This window comes from Amphiprion ocellaris, chromosome 7 (assembly GCF_022539595.1).
Source record: "Amphiprion ocellaris isolate individual 3 ecotype Okinawa chromosome 7, ASM2253959v1, whole genome shotgun sequence".
Taxonomy (NCBI): Eukaryota; Metazoa; Chordata; class Actinopteri; family Pomacentridae; genus Amphiprion; species Amphiprion ocellaris.
Genome location: NC_072772.1, coordinates 6,597,194 through 6,616,082, shown reverse-complemented (window position 1 = coordinate 6,616,082; position 18,889 = coordinate 6,597,194). Strand labels below are relative to the sequence as shown.

General features: G+C 40.4%; 1 protein-coding gene across 1 annotated transcript; it reads right to left on the bottom strand.

The window, feature by feature from the left end:
- Positions 1-4,347: 4,347 nt before the first annotated feature.
- Positions 4,348-12,922, bottom strand: hepacama (hepatic and glial cell adhesion molecule a). Its single transcript, XM_023291331.3, has 7 exons — positions 12,669-12,922; positions 10,057-10,404; positions 8,770-9,051; positions 6,715-6,805; positions 6,371-6,438; positions 6,187-6,257; positions 4,348-5,155 (listed from the first exon to the last, which is right to left on the bottom strand). Exons 1-7 carry the CDS (start codon positions 12,766-12,768, stop codon positions 4,793-4,795), a joined length of 1,323 nt encoding a protein of 440 aa, XP_023147099.1. The 5' UTR covers positions 12,769-12,922; the 3' UTR covers positions 4,348-4,792.
- Between the last annotated feature and the right edge of the window lie 5,967 nt (positions 12,923-18,889).

The following is an 18,889-nucleotide window of genomic DNA, read 5'->3' as shown; positions in this document are numbered from 1 at the left end:
TACAAATTACTATTGCATTCTTTAGGCTGTTCTTTCATCTTCTTTGATGTCTTTTTTGTAAAATATTAGATTACTTGACCTCTTTTGGGTCACCGACAGTTATTTAGATGAAACTCTGTGATACTCTAAAGGGGAATTGTTACTTTTGTGGAGCTACTATTAACTCTTAGACCAGGGGTGGGCAATTAATTTTCACACGGGGCCACATGAGAAACTTTGATGGTTGTTAAGGGCCGGACCAATACGCTTACAGCTCTGCTCAATATACACCTCAATAAAAACAGTAAATCAAACATTACAATGGTACAATGAAAATGTGGAACACAGAGCACAACTATTTAATGAAAGATTTAGTTTTTTTCATTTAAACTATGAATGCTGCCTATTGAGTTGTAGATATTTTTGATGGTGTGACTTCCTACAGTGTGGGCATGTGGATGAGAATGTTGCCCTCCAACTGGTTTGAGAGAAACTTCAGCTTTCTCATAAAAGTGGTCACCAGGCTGTACATTTCATGTGCAAAGAGGCCCTTGCCTTGCAGCTTGGTATTTAGTTCATTCATTAATGCAGTCACATCAACAGCAAAAGCAAGGTCTGATATCCAGTCTGCATCTGAGAGCTCGTGATGTCCCTGCCTTTCTTCTCACAAAACTGTTGAATCTCTGCTCTCAGATCCCAAACTCGTTTAAGCACCTTGTCCAGGCTGATCCATCTGACAGCTGTCTGGTAACCAAGGTAACCATGTTCACTCTCATCTCCTCCAAAAAGACAACAAACTGTCTGTAATTCAGTGCTCTTGCCCTGACGAAGTTAACTACTTTAGCTACAACATCAGTCACGTGGTTGATTTTTAGCATTAACTTACACAGCACCTCCTGATGTATAATACAATGCAAAAATATCAGTTTCTGTTCTGGGTTTATTTCAGTCACTTTATCTTGCATCCGTTTCAAAAGTCCAACATTTTTCCCTGTCAAATTTGGACAGCCATCAGTTGTAACACCAACCAAATTCTCCCATTTTAGTCCCAGCTTGTTCATGCATGTATTTACCTCAGTGAACAAATCACTCCCCGTCGTGGTTCCTTCATTGGCTGCACAGCTGCCAGCTCGTCTGTCATCTCAAAGTTTTTGTTAGTCCACATACAAAGATGAGTAACTGGGCTGTGTCACGGACATCACAGCTCTCGTCCAGAGCCAAGGAGAAAACGTCAAAATCGTCCACTTTGTTGCGCAGCTGAAGCTCCAGATTTTCTGCGCTGCTCTCCACCCGCCTCGTTACGGTTCGCCTCCAAAGGGCCACATTAACGAACGCTCCTTTCTTCTCCAGGCATATAAACGCTGCAGAGTCCACGAGACATTCTTTGACAAACTCTCCGTCAGAGAATGGCTTACTGACATCCCTTTATGTGTGAGCTTTGGTAAAAAGTCATTGCTGCTTTAGCAGTTTAGCTAGCAAACCTTCAGACATCCTCCCCGCTCTGTATCAGTCAAATGTTTGTACTTCTCCGCCATGTTTGGTCTCGTAATGTCGATTCAGATTATAATCCTTGAGCACCGCGACCTGTTCGCCACAAGCTAGCCCACAGCTTTACCTCTGACTGCAGTGAAGAAATACTTGGAAGTCCATGTCTTGTTAAAAACTCTGCATTCGGAATCAATCTTTCTTTTTTGCCGTTAGCTTCTCGGGCTGAAGCTGACCAAGAAACCAATCAGTGCATAAACCTTATGCTAAGTACTGAAAGCACGCGCTAAAACGTAAGGTCGCGCGTGACCTTACGGCCTAAGGTCACGCGCGAAAAAACGGTAACTTAGCAGATCTTTCAAAATAAAAGAGTGCAGGCGTACTGCTTGCATGTATTGTGTTGATACATATTTGCATGGACTTTTAATATTTTACAATGACCTCATACGGGCCAGTCAGGGTCATCCGGCGGGCCGGATGTGGCCCGCGGGCCGTACGATACCCAGGTCTGTCTTAGACAGAAATTGGCACCATTGTTGGTCGCAGACTGTTGGTTTAAATTTTAATGAAGCATTGCATTTTATGAACTTGTTTGTGAAGCATGTGGAAGGGAAAAAAGTACATTTGACTCTGTAATACAATGGACTGGTACAAGTATAAAATAAAATAGAAAAGAATGACCCCCAAATTGAAAACAGACATGCAAACGGTGTATGAGACAGAAGTAGGACATGATAAAAACAATGCAAATTTTAGTTAAACAATATTATGTAAAAATTAAGAGTTTCAGGTTATTAAGAGTTACAGGGAAGTGTAGCAGGTTTTTGAGTCACTATGTCAAGTAACTTCCTGCTGCCACCAAAAGCTCCTCTCTTCTACCTTTGTTCATTGACCTAAAAAGAGACCAAAGCCGGTGCTGTTTTGCTGTTATATCCTGGACTTGACACACACATACACACACACACACACACACACACACACACACACACACGCAAAAAGCTAGATAAGAGCTTTCCAACAATACAGTCACCCGCCTCTACTGGGAATCTCACATCAACAGGTTGGTGTGAACAAGGACGTTAGTAAGAAGGCTCAACCAGCCAGCAGGAGGAGGTAATTAATTAGATATGGAGAGCATCATGCATCCTCTCATTTCAACTCATAAGACTCCACCTCCCCAGATACCTGCCAATACACAAACACATACACACGTACTGTTTGCACAACACACAGATGTGATGCTGCTCCCCAGAGTCTCATTACTGCCCCAGCTTCCCAGCTCTTCTCCCACACTGGGGGAGAAGTGGAGCATGATGGGACTAATATACCAGTGACTAATACACAATATGCGAGATCTGAATAGATTAAAAGCGATTTGCAAGTTCAATAAGAATGACTCACTTTTATTATCTGAGGACATTTCATTTTCCACTTACTGTAAGCCACAAATGATTATGCACGTGTTTGTGCGTTTGCCCGCTGCTGCACCCGTGTGAGGCCACGATGATGCTGCATGTGTATTCATGAGCCTGTGTGCCAAGGAATAAATGGTGTTTCGAGCAGAACAAAGACAGCAAAGCCCAGATCAAAACAGGCAGATTATGCAACCGCAAGACTCGCACCTTTCGTGATGGAAGATACATTTCAGGATAAAAGCAATCGATAAAATCATGCAGATTTTCATGACAAAAGATGTCCAGCTGGAGCTCTGAAGGGAACACATTATCCTGATAATAGTGATAGACCGGACCACTTTATACACGTGTTTGTATATTCTTACACAAGCATGTACTTTGTTGTTTGAATTGTGTGTTTATCTCTTTTCAGGTGGGTAGGAGGTTGCTGTTTGACAGCACCTGAAAGCTGATCAAAATCCTGCTGAATGCTTCATATTCACATGCATATATTTTGAATGTATCTATGATTTTGTTATCCTGATTTTACATTCTGTAAATTTGCTAAAGTGGCTCATCTGTGCATACATGTTCGATGTCTTTCTGTCCAGGAAGAGGCATCATTTTCTTGTTTCTCCTCATGTTTTTTTTCCATTTAATCTTTTTGGGTGGGTGTTTTACTTGATCCAAACAGAGGGATCCATTTAAGAATAGAGAGTACATATACTGGACTGCAAGGCCCCTTGAAGCAAATCTGTGATTTTGTTTTGTACAGTTATATTTATAGAAAATCAAGTGACGGCTACATGATTGCATTGCATCAGAGACTGCCTGTCTTGACTGCACATGATTAGCTGAAAGCCTCCTCTTGAAGTTTGATTAGCTCCAATTTAAAAATATATTTATTTAATATTATTCATGAACACTTATGATATAACTGTTTAACTATTTTTAAAGCAAAGCTTTATTCCAATTGACCTCCTTACATCAAATAACCAATGATCAGTTACTCATGAAGGACCTTTAGGCAAAAAAAGAGCAAAATGCTCATTACACATCTGAAAGAATAACAGATGGCATTGCACAATATATTCCAAAATGTTAGATGTCAGCAGCTATACTGTATGGATTCAAAAGGTAGATTTAAAGCTTATAAAAAAAGAAATAAATGCACAAATAAATCTTTTTGATTCTTGACCAGTGTGCATTAAAATATATATTTATGGAAATGTGTGAGTGACACCTAATGGATTATAATGGAATTACACTTGGAATCAAGAATAGAAGATCACATTAGGGAACAAAAGAAACTAAAAGGCTGACTTGTGGTGTCATTACTTGTAGTGTGTGTGAATAACACCAGTAATAATACACTATTATTGCAGAAATCTAGTAAAAAAAAAAAAAAACAACAACTAAAAACCACAAAAAAACACTATTGAGTGAATGTTATGGTGCTGATTGTTATCAAACCAGATGACACACAAACTATTTGAATTTTCTTTATTACCTGAGGTTATATGATGACCTAATGTGGAACAGAAAACAGTGTGTGGTTTAATTGCTTAAAAGAACAAAACAAAACTCCCAACCCTTAAAAACTATTAACTTACATATGTACAGGCACGAAACATCAAAACATCCCAGTAAATTCTGAATTCAACAAGGAGCAAAATATATAGCAGAAGATGAAATTCTTCACTGCCTCAGTCGCATATATAAGATATACTACAACTTTTCTTGTAATCAAGAGACCACAGAAATACTGTGCATAGCCATAGAGAAAGAGATGATAAATAACAGATTATGAGGACAGACAGTTAGCTGAAAGTGAACTCATCTCTTACTCTAATGCATCAAATCCATTATTCTCATTGCAGAATACAACAGAAAACCAGCAAATTACACATAGAATTCACATGTCCAAGCAGCTGTCAGTGCTGTGGTGGACAGAGAGTCTGATCGCTGGGATCTGTGCACTCTGCCTCTACAGGCAGGTGGCTGGTGGGGATGCCTACTGGAGGACGGACCTTTCTGATGGGGCTGAAACTGCGTGGAGAGGAGCCTGGGGAGTGAGCAGGGGAGCGGATGGGGCGCAGGGGAGGACCTGGAAGAGGCTGAGGAAGAGGCTGTGCAAGCGGAGAGGGGCTGCGGGGATACCTGCGTGGGGCTGACCAGATAGGCCGCTCAGTTCTGTTGGAGGAAGGTGGAAGGACTGGAGCATAAGTGGCAGGGATACTGATTTCTGATTGGCTGACAGTGTTGCCGGAACATTCTTCCAAACGCTCCAGAGTCTCCTGAAATGAGATGATGATGACATAAGTCTAAAAATCATCATCAACTGTTACTTGTATTAATCATGTAAAGAAGCCAATATATGTACAAAAACATCAGCTGAAGCCATCATGAATCTATGGATGGCAGTTATAGTGTGTTGGTCAGTGCAGCACTTTGGTCCACATTAAAATATCTCAGTAACTAACTGATAGGTTGCTATGAAATTTTGCTCTGACATACATAATCCCTCCAGAATAAATCTTAATAACTGCTGATGATCCTCTGACTTTATGTCAAGGCCCACCAGCATAACCTTCAGCCTTCAGGAACATTAGTTTGACCATCATGATATCGTGATCTTATATTTTTTTCAGTGATGCCACAAGAACATTCACATTTTTGCCCAGAATTTTGTACAGACATTTATGTTTCCCTCAGGAACAACAGCTTGCATGGTCGTTTAACTTTTCATTTAGTTCCATCAGGTTGAGTCAGTTATTTATATAGCACATTTAAAACAACAGCTATTGAGCCAATAACAATAAATAAGGCTGCTATGCAAATTTACTTAAGTTTGAAATATTAACTTTAAGACCCCGAAGAGTTATTTGTAATGTAAATTACACCGAGTAATTAAAACATTGCAGTTAAAACTGTAGGAAACTATATGAAATACGAATTTAGCAGAATAAATTCAATAGTATGGCTAAGCCCTACAAAATTATTAATTCACCTTTATAGTTTGAAGAAAAAGTTACAAAATTATACATGGAAAACCCGTACAGTCATAGTTTACATTTTCCAAAATGTTGTGTTTCTGACCAACTACTTGCAAAACTAATGACAATCCCACCAGCCTCAACTGTACTTTGTGCTCAGAGCTGATTCACAAATGTTGGCATGCTAGCATTAAAAAGTAAGATGGTGAATATGACACATTACACCTGCATAATTTCTGAATTTGTGTACATACTACCATGACTTTAAACTCTTGTTTTTATTATTGCAAAGCTGCTAAATTGATTTTTTTTATAACAAAAGACTGCCTTACATCTTCGTTGAGAACATAAAGAGGCATGGGACTCCTTCGGCCAAGTGTGGTTGGTTTGGGTACAACATCAACTGCAAAAGATGGATTAACATTATTATCATGTGTTTTAAATTGACATTCTGTTCACAATTTAAGTTTGTAGTTTTTAGACATTTAAAAATGGCAAACTGTTACTGTTGCTCACCGTCATGGCCATTTTCACTTTGCTCCACATAGACTGGAGCTCTTTGGGGGACAGGTCGGTGCTTCTTTCTAATGCAGAGAAATGAACCGAAACATAAAAAACAAACAACAGCAACAAAAAATTGCATAAAACACACCTAAACAATGATCATTTATGGCTTTTTATGCAAACTACAGGTCACTGTGTTTATCATTTTTCCACCAGATGTCCAGGAAAGTACATTATGGCAACACTGTTGAGCTACTTGAGATTCTAGCCACATCATTAAGTGCAATATGGAAGCCAAGGAGAAAGAGAGGGAGAGAGGAGGGAAAGGGAGAAGGAGGTAAAAGAGCAGGCCTTACTTGGAAGGTTTCCAACAGGCACACACTGTCACCAGGGTGATTAGGAGGAATATGCCCCCGGTGGACAGGATGATGTATAGCGAGCTCCGTCCTAAACCCGAGCAATACAGAGAAGTGGACAGGAATACAAAGCAAGACAGAATAAAAGCGAGAGAGAAGGAGAGGGAGGTTTGTGTCAGTTACAATCTGGCTGAATCACTGACTTGTGCTTTTGCTTCACATATAGAAACTTCAAAGTTGTAATAAAACCTTTGCCAGTCCTCTTTTTATGTGCTGTTTGACAGGCAAAATGCGGGGTTTGCAGGATTAGATGAAGTTGCAACTTCAAGGGAATGAAACACGGCATAGATTTTACATTGCTCACCAAGTTTTGAGTGTGTTGGCATGAATAGGGAGCAGTCAAGCAGCACATTAAGGTAGTCACTGTGAGACTTTCTGTTGTGCATGCAGAGGGAACAGAGAGCAGTCTGAAGGCCTGTAGCTGTCTCTTCATGCAGCACGTCGGAGTACAACAATAATGAAGTCAGGATTACTGAGGTCCACTGAAGCAAAGCGTCCTACCCACCTGCCTTCTTTTTCTTCTCCCTCCTCATAAATAACTGTCCATTCATTGGATTAGAATGCCTCTCATCTCCCTCAGCCCGACATGTGGCTCTATACTGGCGCCCAGTGACTGCCACTCTGAGCCAACTGTGCTACAATCACTGCCTGGATTTGCACTAGTTGTAAACAACATTGTTAGAGAGGCCGGCGTGCTTATGTATGGGTCAGCATGAGATGATAATTGCTTCTGCTAGCTGCTGAAAATGGAGGGTTTATGAACAATGAGATTAAAATATGCAGTTTTCATAATCAGATACATATTTTCAATTTAGCTGGTATTGTTGAAAGAAATAACTGGGCCTGGAAACCACTAAGGGAATGTAATAGAAGTATATTTTCTCAATAACTGTGCCTAAATACAATTTTAAGAAAATTTCTGTTTCTATTTACTGATTCAACTCCATTTCAGAGCCAAATATTGTAACATTTTACGCTGACAGCAATAGCTAAACTCTAAAAAATCATGTCTGGGCTCAACAAAAAAAGTCAACACAACAATTTTGAAGCTAGGACAACTTCTAATGAAACAATGGTCGACCAACAAACTATAGTGAGTTAGGGAAATTTGTTTTTCCTCTGCTTCAAAAGCATTACCACTTAGTTAATAATTGGTGGCATTAACACAAGTTTCTAAATTGATTAGTCATAAAATTAAGTTGTTTCAAATAGTATCTACATGTTTAAAAAAAATTGAAACCTATTTTGTACTCAATTACCATAATTATGAAGACAAGCTTTTAGGTTGGCTATTTAAGTTGCTCTAATGTTAGGTAGGTATGGGATGGGGCTTGAAATCCAGACCTTAAGGTGAAGAAAAACATTGTTACAAAGCCAGTCTAATTAAGTTGTATCAATTTGAATTTAGTTCTGAATCAGCTAATGTGGAGATCTAAATAATAATTACACAGAATAGCAAGTTAATGCAATTACCAACATTATAATGTTGACCCAAACCATCAAAATAATGCAATCTAAATCACTATCTATAAAATTTTATTTGAAATGGTGAGTTCAAAAACGTGGTGAGAATAAGTCCCTTGAATTACATTTTACAATGTAGTTAGTTTGCAGATTAACATTTTACAGACAAAACATATCATGAGCCAATTAAACATGACACCTTTCTATGGATAAAACTGTTAAACCTTCAGGATTTATACTTCACATCCACCTATAACATAAATGCTGCAACAGGTTATAGAAAAAGTATTAATAAAACAATATTAGATTATATAAATAACAATATAACACTGACCAAGTACATTCAGTTTACTGAGTGTTTTTACATTTACGCCCTTAGATCAATTTTGCTGTATTTGAATCCAAAGCTTTTATTAGTTGTGGAGTATATGAGTCCAACACCCACCAGTTGTTACTATACCACCATCATCTCTTCACTCTTAATGTAAACTTGTATAACTTAAGATCCTACCAGTGTAGCGTGCCACCTACTGTAGACAGTGAGCTTGACGGGGATGCTCTTCATGCTGCTGATGGGGTTCTCCACCATGCAGGTGTAAATGTCATCATCCGACATCAAGACACGCGAGATGGTCAGCACCTTTTGGTCATGTGAGAGCAGCAGACGGGAATCATTGCTCAGCACCTTTCCTCCCTTCAGCCAGCCGTAGATGGGCTTTGTGCCGTTATCGTGGGAACAGTGGAGGTTGAAGTACTCGCTGTACTCCAGGACTGAAGAGGCCATCATCTGGATGTAAGGTTTGGACACAGGAACTGAGGAGGACGACAGGACAAAGACACAGGAGGCTTGAGATTCAAATTCAAACATTTGAGAGGGTGACTGGCCTCTTGTTATTTAAGAACAACTGATGAGTGGAATCCAAGTAAGTGTCTTTAACAGAACACCCCCCAAAACTGTGAATCACTCCGACTAACTGTTTTAAAAAGTAAACAACAGAATTATAAGTACAGTTTCTCTGGGCGAGATAATGTACCCAGTAAAAAGAAATACTGATAATATGGTAATGTTCAAAGACTGTAAAAACTGTGAAAATAAGAGAAAAGAATGTTTGTAATAATAATATCTGTAAAACATATCTGTATTTTTATTACTGATTTAAATACAATAAAAATACAGTAAACGGTGTTATGTTATGGTCACATTGTAAACAATGAATTACTATTTGTAAAAATGCAAATGTTTGATGTTGAGAATATGTACAATTTTGTGTATTTTTTCAGTCAACATATAAATTCAAACTTATTTCTATGATTTCACTAGTTTCTGTCTGCTATTTAAAAAACAAAAAACAAAAACAAAACAGAGAACATCTATGAAATAATACTAATTTTAAATGTATTTATTTTTTTGCCATTTCTTAATCTTTAATATATGTATTTTTTCTTTCAAATAATGGCAAATATGTGTAAAATAAAGATTTTTCTTTTGGTTTAAATCAAGAAAATCTGTGCATTTTTTAAGTAAAACATTATTTTTAAAAAATTACTTCTTTAAAAAGATAGATTTGTGATGTGGACATTACTTACACTTTTGGTATGTTTTTTTCAGGATTTTACATGTGAATGAACACTGTATGATAACAGTAAATTAAAAAAAATGTTGCAAACTGTCAAAAATGCAGTTTTTTAAAGCGGATTTTCAACTTGTATTGATTTTGTTTTAGCTTGTAACTCCTCCTCAGTGTCCTGCCCTGATTGCTCAGATGTTCTGAGTCATTCAAACACCCAGCTCTCTGAAAAGTGAGTAATTCTGTATACCGTCCACAGTGAGCTCAATGTAGTGCTCTCCAGTGAAGGTGTCATCTGTGATGGAGATTTCCACTTCGTACGCCCCTTCGTCTGACAGCTGCAGGTTGTGAAGCAGCAACGAGCCATTCTCAAACACCAGGATGCGGTTCCGGTACTCCGGCCTCAGGTTCCCTATGATGTCTGTTCCTATCGACTGTACCACAGTGACAGATTTCACTTTGTCCCTTTTTAGCTGCCACTTGATGACAGGTTTATCATTGCTGCTGCTGGAGTAGCTGACTGATAAGAGGGCCTCCTTGCCCACTGTGCCTCTCACCACCTGGGTTTGGCTGGTCACATTCACCCCAGACACTTCACCTGCAAAAATATCAAAAGACACACTAGTGAGGACTTCAACTAATAAGCAAATAGAAAAGAAAACGAGGGGAGTATGGTGTTGTTTAGGGAGACAGAAAACAGCAGTTTAGTAGCCTTTGATGCTCTGCCAATGAGCAGAGATCACAAACTGTGAAACAATACATGCAAAAATTATGCAACAACCATACAAATTACTGCGACACTAATTAATACAATTACTGCCAGTGCAAACATGAATGAAAAATCAGAAGAACAAAGAGACAATGGTCTTGTGCAGCAGGGGTGGGAAATAACATTTACGTTGTTACAGTGCATTGATTAGGCACTTTAATTTCACTGAAATATCTCTATTTGTGAGACTAGTTTTCCATTCCTATAATGAAGACATTGTATTTCCTCTTAAAATATTGTATTTACTGCTGTTCTTTGTTTATTTTCAGCTTTAAAAAATTCTCAACTTGGCAAACCAATGGTAAAAATTGGAAAATTCTTAAAACTGAGTACCTTCATTTGTGATACTTACACTGCAAGTGCATTTGATGTTGCACAGGTAATGTTTTTTTGTTAATAAAGATCTTCACAGTCACCACACACTGCTAAGATGCAAAAGGTCATTAATTCTGAATATGTAAATGCTTGCACTTGACCTACATTCTCCAGACTTTACTGGTAATTAAAATAGAAAAGGGGAATTTTTTTTTAGTGCTTTTACCACTCCTGCTTAAAACTTCTTGCTGCCATATTAGTAACAGTAATGATTATTTTTTATCCACTTCTTAACTAACACTAATTTTGGATGTCAACAATAAAACATTGAATAACATCCTGATTCCTTTTGTTTAAACAAGTACATCCTAAATTGATTCGATCAGAAAGGGCCTTCACTTTTTAACTCTGTGCAGGCTTAATGATCAGGAATTCTGTGTAATTTTTTTGCTTTACACCATTCATTAGTCAGCTCACTGTATGCCTTGCATGCAAACAAACTCACAGGTTGCTTTTACTCAAGCCCATGATAGTTAGTCATGTCTTGATCATTAATCTGTTCCTCAGAACTCCCCACCCCCAGGAATTCCTCACGACCTCTTGGAGCGAACAAGCAATACACTAATTTTGATTTGTGTTCCCCAGTTGTCCTCCACCTCCTGCAGCGATGCAGGAATAAGGTATTATAGCGTGAGACACATTTCAACTTTTATAGTGGAGCCCTGTCTAGGAAACCAAACACAGCAAAGCTATTATGTTCACAGTGGAGGTTCCTATAACTCAGCTGTAGCTGGACACATGGAGGTCTAAACATTGGCTGTGGGCCTGTGAGGGGCATCCTACTGTTCGGCCTCAGTGATGGAGAGATCAGTCCAGGAGAGAGAGAGGAGAGAGGGACTCTGCACTGTTCGCTATTCTTTGCAGCAAGGCAGTTAGTAGGGCATCGCCTCAATGCCGTGGTAACCATTTGGTCCGCCTGACAGGGGTTGCCAAGGCAATAAGACAAAGGGCATGATTGTTGGGACTAGTTTCCTCCCTTGAAAAGAGTGAGAGAGGGTTAGAGAGAGAGAGAGAGGCAGAGAGAAATTCTTTGTCACTGGTGAAGTTGGAGATAGACACAGGATCCAGTGATTCGAAAACCAGAACTGGCCTCGTTGGGTAAACTGGTTACATGGTACATTTTCGCAATCAAATCAAACCTTTGAAAACCAAAATCAGCACGTGGAAAAACTTCTGACTTCTGATCACTATTTCCCTCGAATGAACTCAACCAAAGCTTCCCACGCACACAAGTAGGCTCAATTCAACAGCTCTCCACAAAACCTCACAATCATCACACTTAACCTATATGTCCCCTTCTTGCACACCTTCAATGGCCTCTCCAGGCTCCTTTGAGCCTAAAATGGGGGTTCAATATTGAGCAGCACCCATGAACGAATCCATTGTGCTGTAAACCCATTGAACACAAGGACAAGAAAAAAAAAGCATCTGCGACTAACTTAACCTGGATTAACTTGATTTCAATAAGAGAAAGGATGTGAGTTTTGCTCTGGTGTCACAGAAAAGTACACAAAGGAAGTAATCCAAAGACTGTAAATGAAAACAGCAATTGAAAAAAGAGCTTTACTAGATTTCTAATTACTGAAAATGGGCTTATTGATAACTCTGATTATGTCAGTGTAAATTCCACTTGTTGAGTTGTGGTCTGACACATAGAAATCTCCAGGAGTCTTCTTACCATCTTTCCTCTGCATAGGCTAACAAATATTAGCACTTACCTGTGAAGAGAAGAAGGAGGAGGAGGCCAAGGAGTGTCAGTAGTGGAGGAATGTCTGTGAATCTGTCGCCTGAAGAGGAGGGCTTCCTCTCCACCTTCATCTTGTGTCCTGGGCAGAGTCTTTCTCCCACTTAGTAAGCATGGTTTATCCACCCCGGGCACGTCTCTGCGGCTCAACACTCTCCCCACTGCCTGCCTGCCTGCAACACTGGCCTCTGCCTGGTCACACTGAGCCCTACTTTCCTCACAGCACCCCAGTCACAGCCAACAACAGCCAACTGTGTGTGTGTGTGTGTGTGTGTGTGTGTGTGTGTGTGTGTATGTGTGTGTGTGTTCATGTGAGACAGAGACATAGTGTAGATGAGCTCCTCTTTTCCACTCCACATTGCCCTTTCAAAATGACGCTCAAAGAAAATAGTGTTTGCTTCTTCGGGGGGCAATTATTTGTCTTAAATTGTCTGTTACCGTTCAAAGATTCTCCTGTAAAAAAAAAAAACAACAAAAACTGTTTTTTAGACTTTAAGTAAATCATCAAAGCTTTAAATTCAATATTGAGTTCAACTACTTTGCAAAAAATCCTGCAGAGAAGAACTTCTGTGCTTCAGCAGCTCTAAGAGGAGCCCACTTGAGCTCAGAAATGTCCAAGATTGAAAACAACTCATTTCCCCCCTCTTTGGCCCACTTTGTTGCATTGTGTAAACTCCTCTCTGAACTGGAGCCTCCCAATAAACTCCCAATTTGTCACTTAGCAACCAACCCTGCAGTTGACCCACCAGCAGAAACATTAAGCCTCGACGCATTTAGTTTTTTCTTCTCTACCGTCTCACATGCATGATACTTGGTATTTCACCTGTCTGAGGGTGACATAATAGAAAAAAATAATAAAAAACACAAACAGAAACAAGGATCTGTACCTACTTTTGTCCTCTAGGTGGTGTAGAAGCTACACAAAGCCCGTGAACTGATGGAGAAGAAATCAGGAGCAGGAAAGAACATTTAACCCATGTGCGCAGTAGGGATGGGGGCGTAATCGCCCCCCAGGGTTTTAGGGTACAGACATCCACTCCTTCAGAATGTTTGTTTGTTTTTACTATTAGTATTTATGACTCGCGTACACGTACAGGGTGCAGTCGGTCGGGGTAGACGAAACAATAACCGACCCCATAACCTCCTTACACATGAGAGAGATCGACTGGATCTTTTTTTCGCTGCTGCTGCTGCTGCTGCCGCTACTGCATGACAGCAATGGTACCGCCGGTGCTAACAACAAGAACAAGAACAAGAACCACCTCAGAGTCCTAGAACCGAAACGGCCTCCTTTGGCCTTCCAGAGTCAGACGAAGGAACCACCGAGGCGCGATGGACACTGCTCCGGCAGCTCGATCCCGGGGATGAGAGGGGACGAGCCCGACGAGGAGCAGCACGACCGAGCCCGAGGAGCGCGCCCGGCGACGAAGACGGCGAAGCCCAGTGCCCAGGTCGCCCGGGGGCAAATGACGACGGCTTCAACGACGATGACGAGGCCGATCTTCACCTCCACCTGATCTCCGTCACCATGTCCACACAGTCAGGAGGGATCTGATTGGCTGCTGCAGGTCGTGTGGTTATCCAGAGGCGAGCAGAGGGAAGCAGCTTCCCCCTGATCAGGTTTGTCAGCAGCACATCCACTGAGGTGGACTCTCTAACATCAGTCAAGATCTCATTGTTGTGGAAGTCCAGAGGAAGGCGACACTCATCCAGACCATCAAAGATCAACACAACCTGGAAGTCTTCAAAGCTGGAGATTCCTGCTGCTTTGGTTTCACTAAAGAAGTGATGAACAAGTTCCACCAAGCTGAACTTTCTCTCTTTCAGCACATTCAGCTCTCTGAAAGTCAATGGAAACGTGAAGTGGATGTCCTGGTTGCTTTTGTCTTCAGCCCAGTCCAGAGTCAACTTCTGTGTTAACACTGTTTTCCTGATGCCAGCCATTCCCTGTGTCATCACTGTTCTGATTGGTCCATCTCGTCCAGGTGAGCCTTTAAAGATGTCTTCTGGTCTGATGCTTGTTTCTGCTCTGTCTGCTTTCCTGGATGCTGCTTCAATCTGTCTGACCTCATGTTCATCACTGACCTCTGCAGTCCCTCCCTCTGTGATGTACAGCTCTGTGTAGATCTCATTCAGGAGGGTCGGCTCTGAAAATGGAACCAGTCATCTCCACATTTAAACCACCTCGCTGTGACGTGGATGTTCACAACAGACAGAAACACTTTGGATTTCAGAGCAGGTCGGACAACGCGTCGTACAAACTGGTTCTGTTCTAGAATAAGTGACTCTTTCTGTCAGTTCCAGCTTACATCTGATCAGCAGATGAACGGACGTCTTAAAAGTTCATTAATTCATCCTTCGACTGGTCGCTCTTGAAGGACAGACAGCTGGGTTCAGGACAGACAGCTGGGTTCAGGACAGACAGCTGGTTTCAGAACAGTCTGGTCTCTGCTGCTGGATCCTCTAACAAAACCACAACAGAAAAAAAAATGATGAAAAACATCTTCAAGCTGTTAATAAACCCAACAAAAACTTTGAGTCTGAAATGTCTTTCTGTCAGTTTTACTGTCTCACCTTCCACCTGCAGATCGTCTGAAATGAAGGGGATGCTCCTTTGACCAGTCACTCTTCATGGACACACAGCTGGATCCAGGTAGGTCCAGGTCCAGGTCCAGGTCCAAGCCCAGGTGCAGGTCCAGCAGAGTGTGTTTTCTGCTGCTCTGGGATTCAACACACAGAGTTGTGAGTGTGAATAATGACAGCAGTGATGTGATGCTGAGCTCTGACAGAGATGTTCATCTCACCTCTGAGCTTTGCTCTGGTTCTCCTGTTCCCCACACAGAGATCTTCCCTCCTCTCTGTCCTCACACTGATGCATAGCAGACAATCACAACAACCTACTGGGAGAGTCACACATTAGTTCTCCTCCTTCCTCTCAGTCACATGACAAACACACTCGGCTCTGATTGGAGGAAACCTGTCCAGCTTTGGGACAGCTGCTTCACCTCAACATTCCATCTAAAAACTGAAAAGCTCTTCAACATCTGATATGTTTCTCTTTGTCCAAGTCCATTATATCCAGTCAGAGGCTGCAGTGGCAGCTGCTCCAATCATCCAGAGTCAATCATGTTACCTTGATGCTGATGAATCCACATCAGCTCCAGAGACGTTCTACCTTCATCTGTGGAGGAAACAGCCAGAGCAGAGCTGAAACAAGATAACTTCTCCCCACAGGAACAGTAAAGTCTGATCTGACCTTTAATGTTCACACGTTGCTGTGATTCTTCCTCATGTTCACATCAACCACATCTACATCCTTTATAAAAGCTGCTTTCTGTTCACATCAGCCTCTGAAACACGACTGTGGAGAGTGTGAAGAAGAAACGCGAGAAATGAGAAATGAATGACTGTGGATGTAGAAACTGGTCAGTCTGAACTTCTGATAGAAATGTTTCATTGACAGGTAGAAACGGTGAGTCAGACAGATCCTTCAGGCTCAGCAGGAGTCAGAGAGACAGTCAGAGTCTGTTGAAGGAAAAACCTGCTGATGTTCACACAGTCTGTTACCATTCTGCTGCCTGTCTGTCCTCAGTTCTACTGCTGATACCAAATGAGAAATGAAACAAGGAATCTGCACAATCCCAGATCAGACATTAGATGGAGTTTCTTTTGTCGTTTTTTTTTTTAAATCTTGAAACTAGAAAAAAGTTGATTTTAACTTGAAACAAAACACAAAAGAACAAAGACCACACACAGTTAAGTTTGTGTCGTCATGTCACAGTCAGAAACGAGGAAACAGGAAATGATGTCGTATTTACTAGTTTCTGCCACTTTGGATTGAATCCACTAATAAACTATCAGACGTCTGATCAGCTGAACTGGTTGGATTTAGTTCAGACACAAACACCAGCATTATTCTTTCTGCTGCTGGTTGTCAGGTTTGTTTAATCCTTCAGCTTCACACATGAATAAAGTTAAAGACATCTGGAACAGGCGTTCAACGTGTAGGGAGGAGTTTTAATGCTTTTATCTCCTTTTCTTCTACGTTTTGACTTTACTGCACTTGGCATGAATATATGTGATGTTGTTCTCTGCAGCCCTGCCTCAGTCAAAAGCTCACTGTTTGCGCTGTAATATTCACATCTTTAACAAACTCTCCTCATAGCTGCTGTTATGCTGACATCTGCTGGACAAACACAACAACTACAGTATACATAAAGAGAAGCACTTGGCTTCAGAAACAGGATTTTAAATGATTTATTGAGTCAACCTGCTGCCCATTCATTACAAAGATGTGTTTTACTGGATTTGTTTCACTGTTGAATCTGGTCGAAAAGCATTTAGGTTCATATTAAGGCTCCTTAACCCTCGTGTCGTCCTGTGGGTCAAAATTGACCCGTTTTAAAGTTTGAAAATGTGGAGAAAAAAACTATTTTCACAGTGAAACTTCTGATGTCCACATTTACAACATTTTTGGGAAATCTCTGAACATTTTTTGGTGGAAAAAAAGAAATGTTAAAAATGTTTCTTTAAGAACATTCACATAAAAATCAACCAAAATCCAGCGAATTTTGCTGGATTTTGGTTGATTTTTATGTGAATGTTCTTAAAGAAAATATTAGAGGTTTTACTGATATATATGTAGTCACTTTAGATATTTTTCAGATTTTTTTGGAAGATTTTTGCTCATTTTTTGAAAATATTTACAAGAATTTTCTTGCCAAATTTGGGGAATTTTTTTTTTTTAAATAAAATTTTTAAGGGAAATTTTTAAGGAATTATTGGAATTTTCTTCCTGAAGGTTTTGCATATTTTCAGAAATTTGGGGAATTTTTTTTGCTGAATTTTAAAAATTTTTTTCAGACAAGGAAACAATATTTTTTGGTGCCCATAAATGAGGACAACATGAGGGTTAATGAAACTGACTGAAAGAGAACACAGAAATTAACCACCTTGGAACAACATTTAGCTAAAAGGCAGCACACATGTGGTATCATTACACAAGATCTGTCTCCACACTACATACAGGTGCTGGTCATATAATTAGAATATCATGAAAAAGTTTATTTATTCCAGTAATGCCATTCAAAAAGTTAAACTTGTATATTATATTCATTCATTACACACAGACTGATATATTTCAAATGTTTATTTCTCTTAATTTTGATGATTATACCCGAATACTAATGAAAATCCCAAATTCAGTATCTCAGAAAATTAGAATATTGTGGAAGGGTTCAATATTGACTACATCTGGTGCCACACTCTAATCAGCTAATTAACTCAAAACACCTGCAAAGGCCTTTCAATGGTCTCTCAGTCTAGTTCTGTAGGCTACACAATCATGGGGAAGACTGCTGACCTGACAGTCGTCCAAAAGACAACCATTGACACCTTGCACAAGGAGGGCAAGAGACAAAAGGTCATTGCTAAAGAGGCTGGCTGTTCACAGAGCTCTGTGTCCAAGCACATCAATAGAGAGGCGAAGGGAAGGAAAAGATGTGGCAGAAAAAAGTGGACAAGCAACAGGGATAATCGCACCCTGGAGAGGATTGTGAAACAAAACCCATTCAAAAATGTGGGGAAGATTCACAAAGAGTGGACTGCAGCTGGAGTTAGTGCTTCAAGAACCACCACACACAGATGTATGCAAGACATGGCTTTCAGCTGTCGCATTCCTTGTGTCAAGCCACTCTTGAACAAGAGTGGTGTCAAAAGCGTCTCGCCTGGACTAAAGACAAAAAGGACTGGACTGCTGCTAAGTGGTCCACAGCTATGTTCTCTGATGAAAGTGAATTTTGCATGTCCTTTGGAAATCAAGGTCCCATAGTCTGGAGGAAGAGAGGAGAGGCACAGAATCCACGTTGCTTGAGGTGGAGTGTAAAGAATCCACAGTCAGTGATGGTTTGGGGTGCCATGTCATCTGCTGGTGTTGGTCCACTGTGTTTTCTTAGGTTCAAGGTCAACACAGCCATCTACCAGGAAGTTTTAGAGTACTTCATGCTTCTTGCTGCTGACCAGCTTTATGGAGATGCAGATTTCATTTTCCAACAAGACTTGGCACCTGCACACAGTGCCAAAGCTACCAGTACCTGGTTTAAGGACCATGGTATCCCTGTTTTTAATTGGCCAGCAAACTTGCCTGACCTTAACCCCACAGAAAATCTATGGGGTATTGTGAAGAGGAAGATGCGA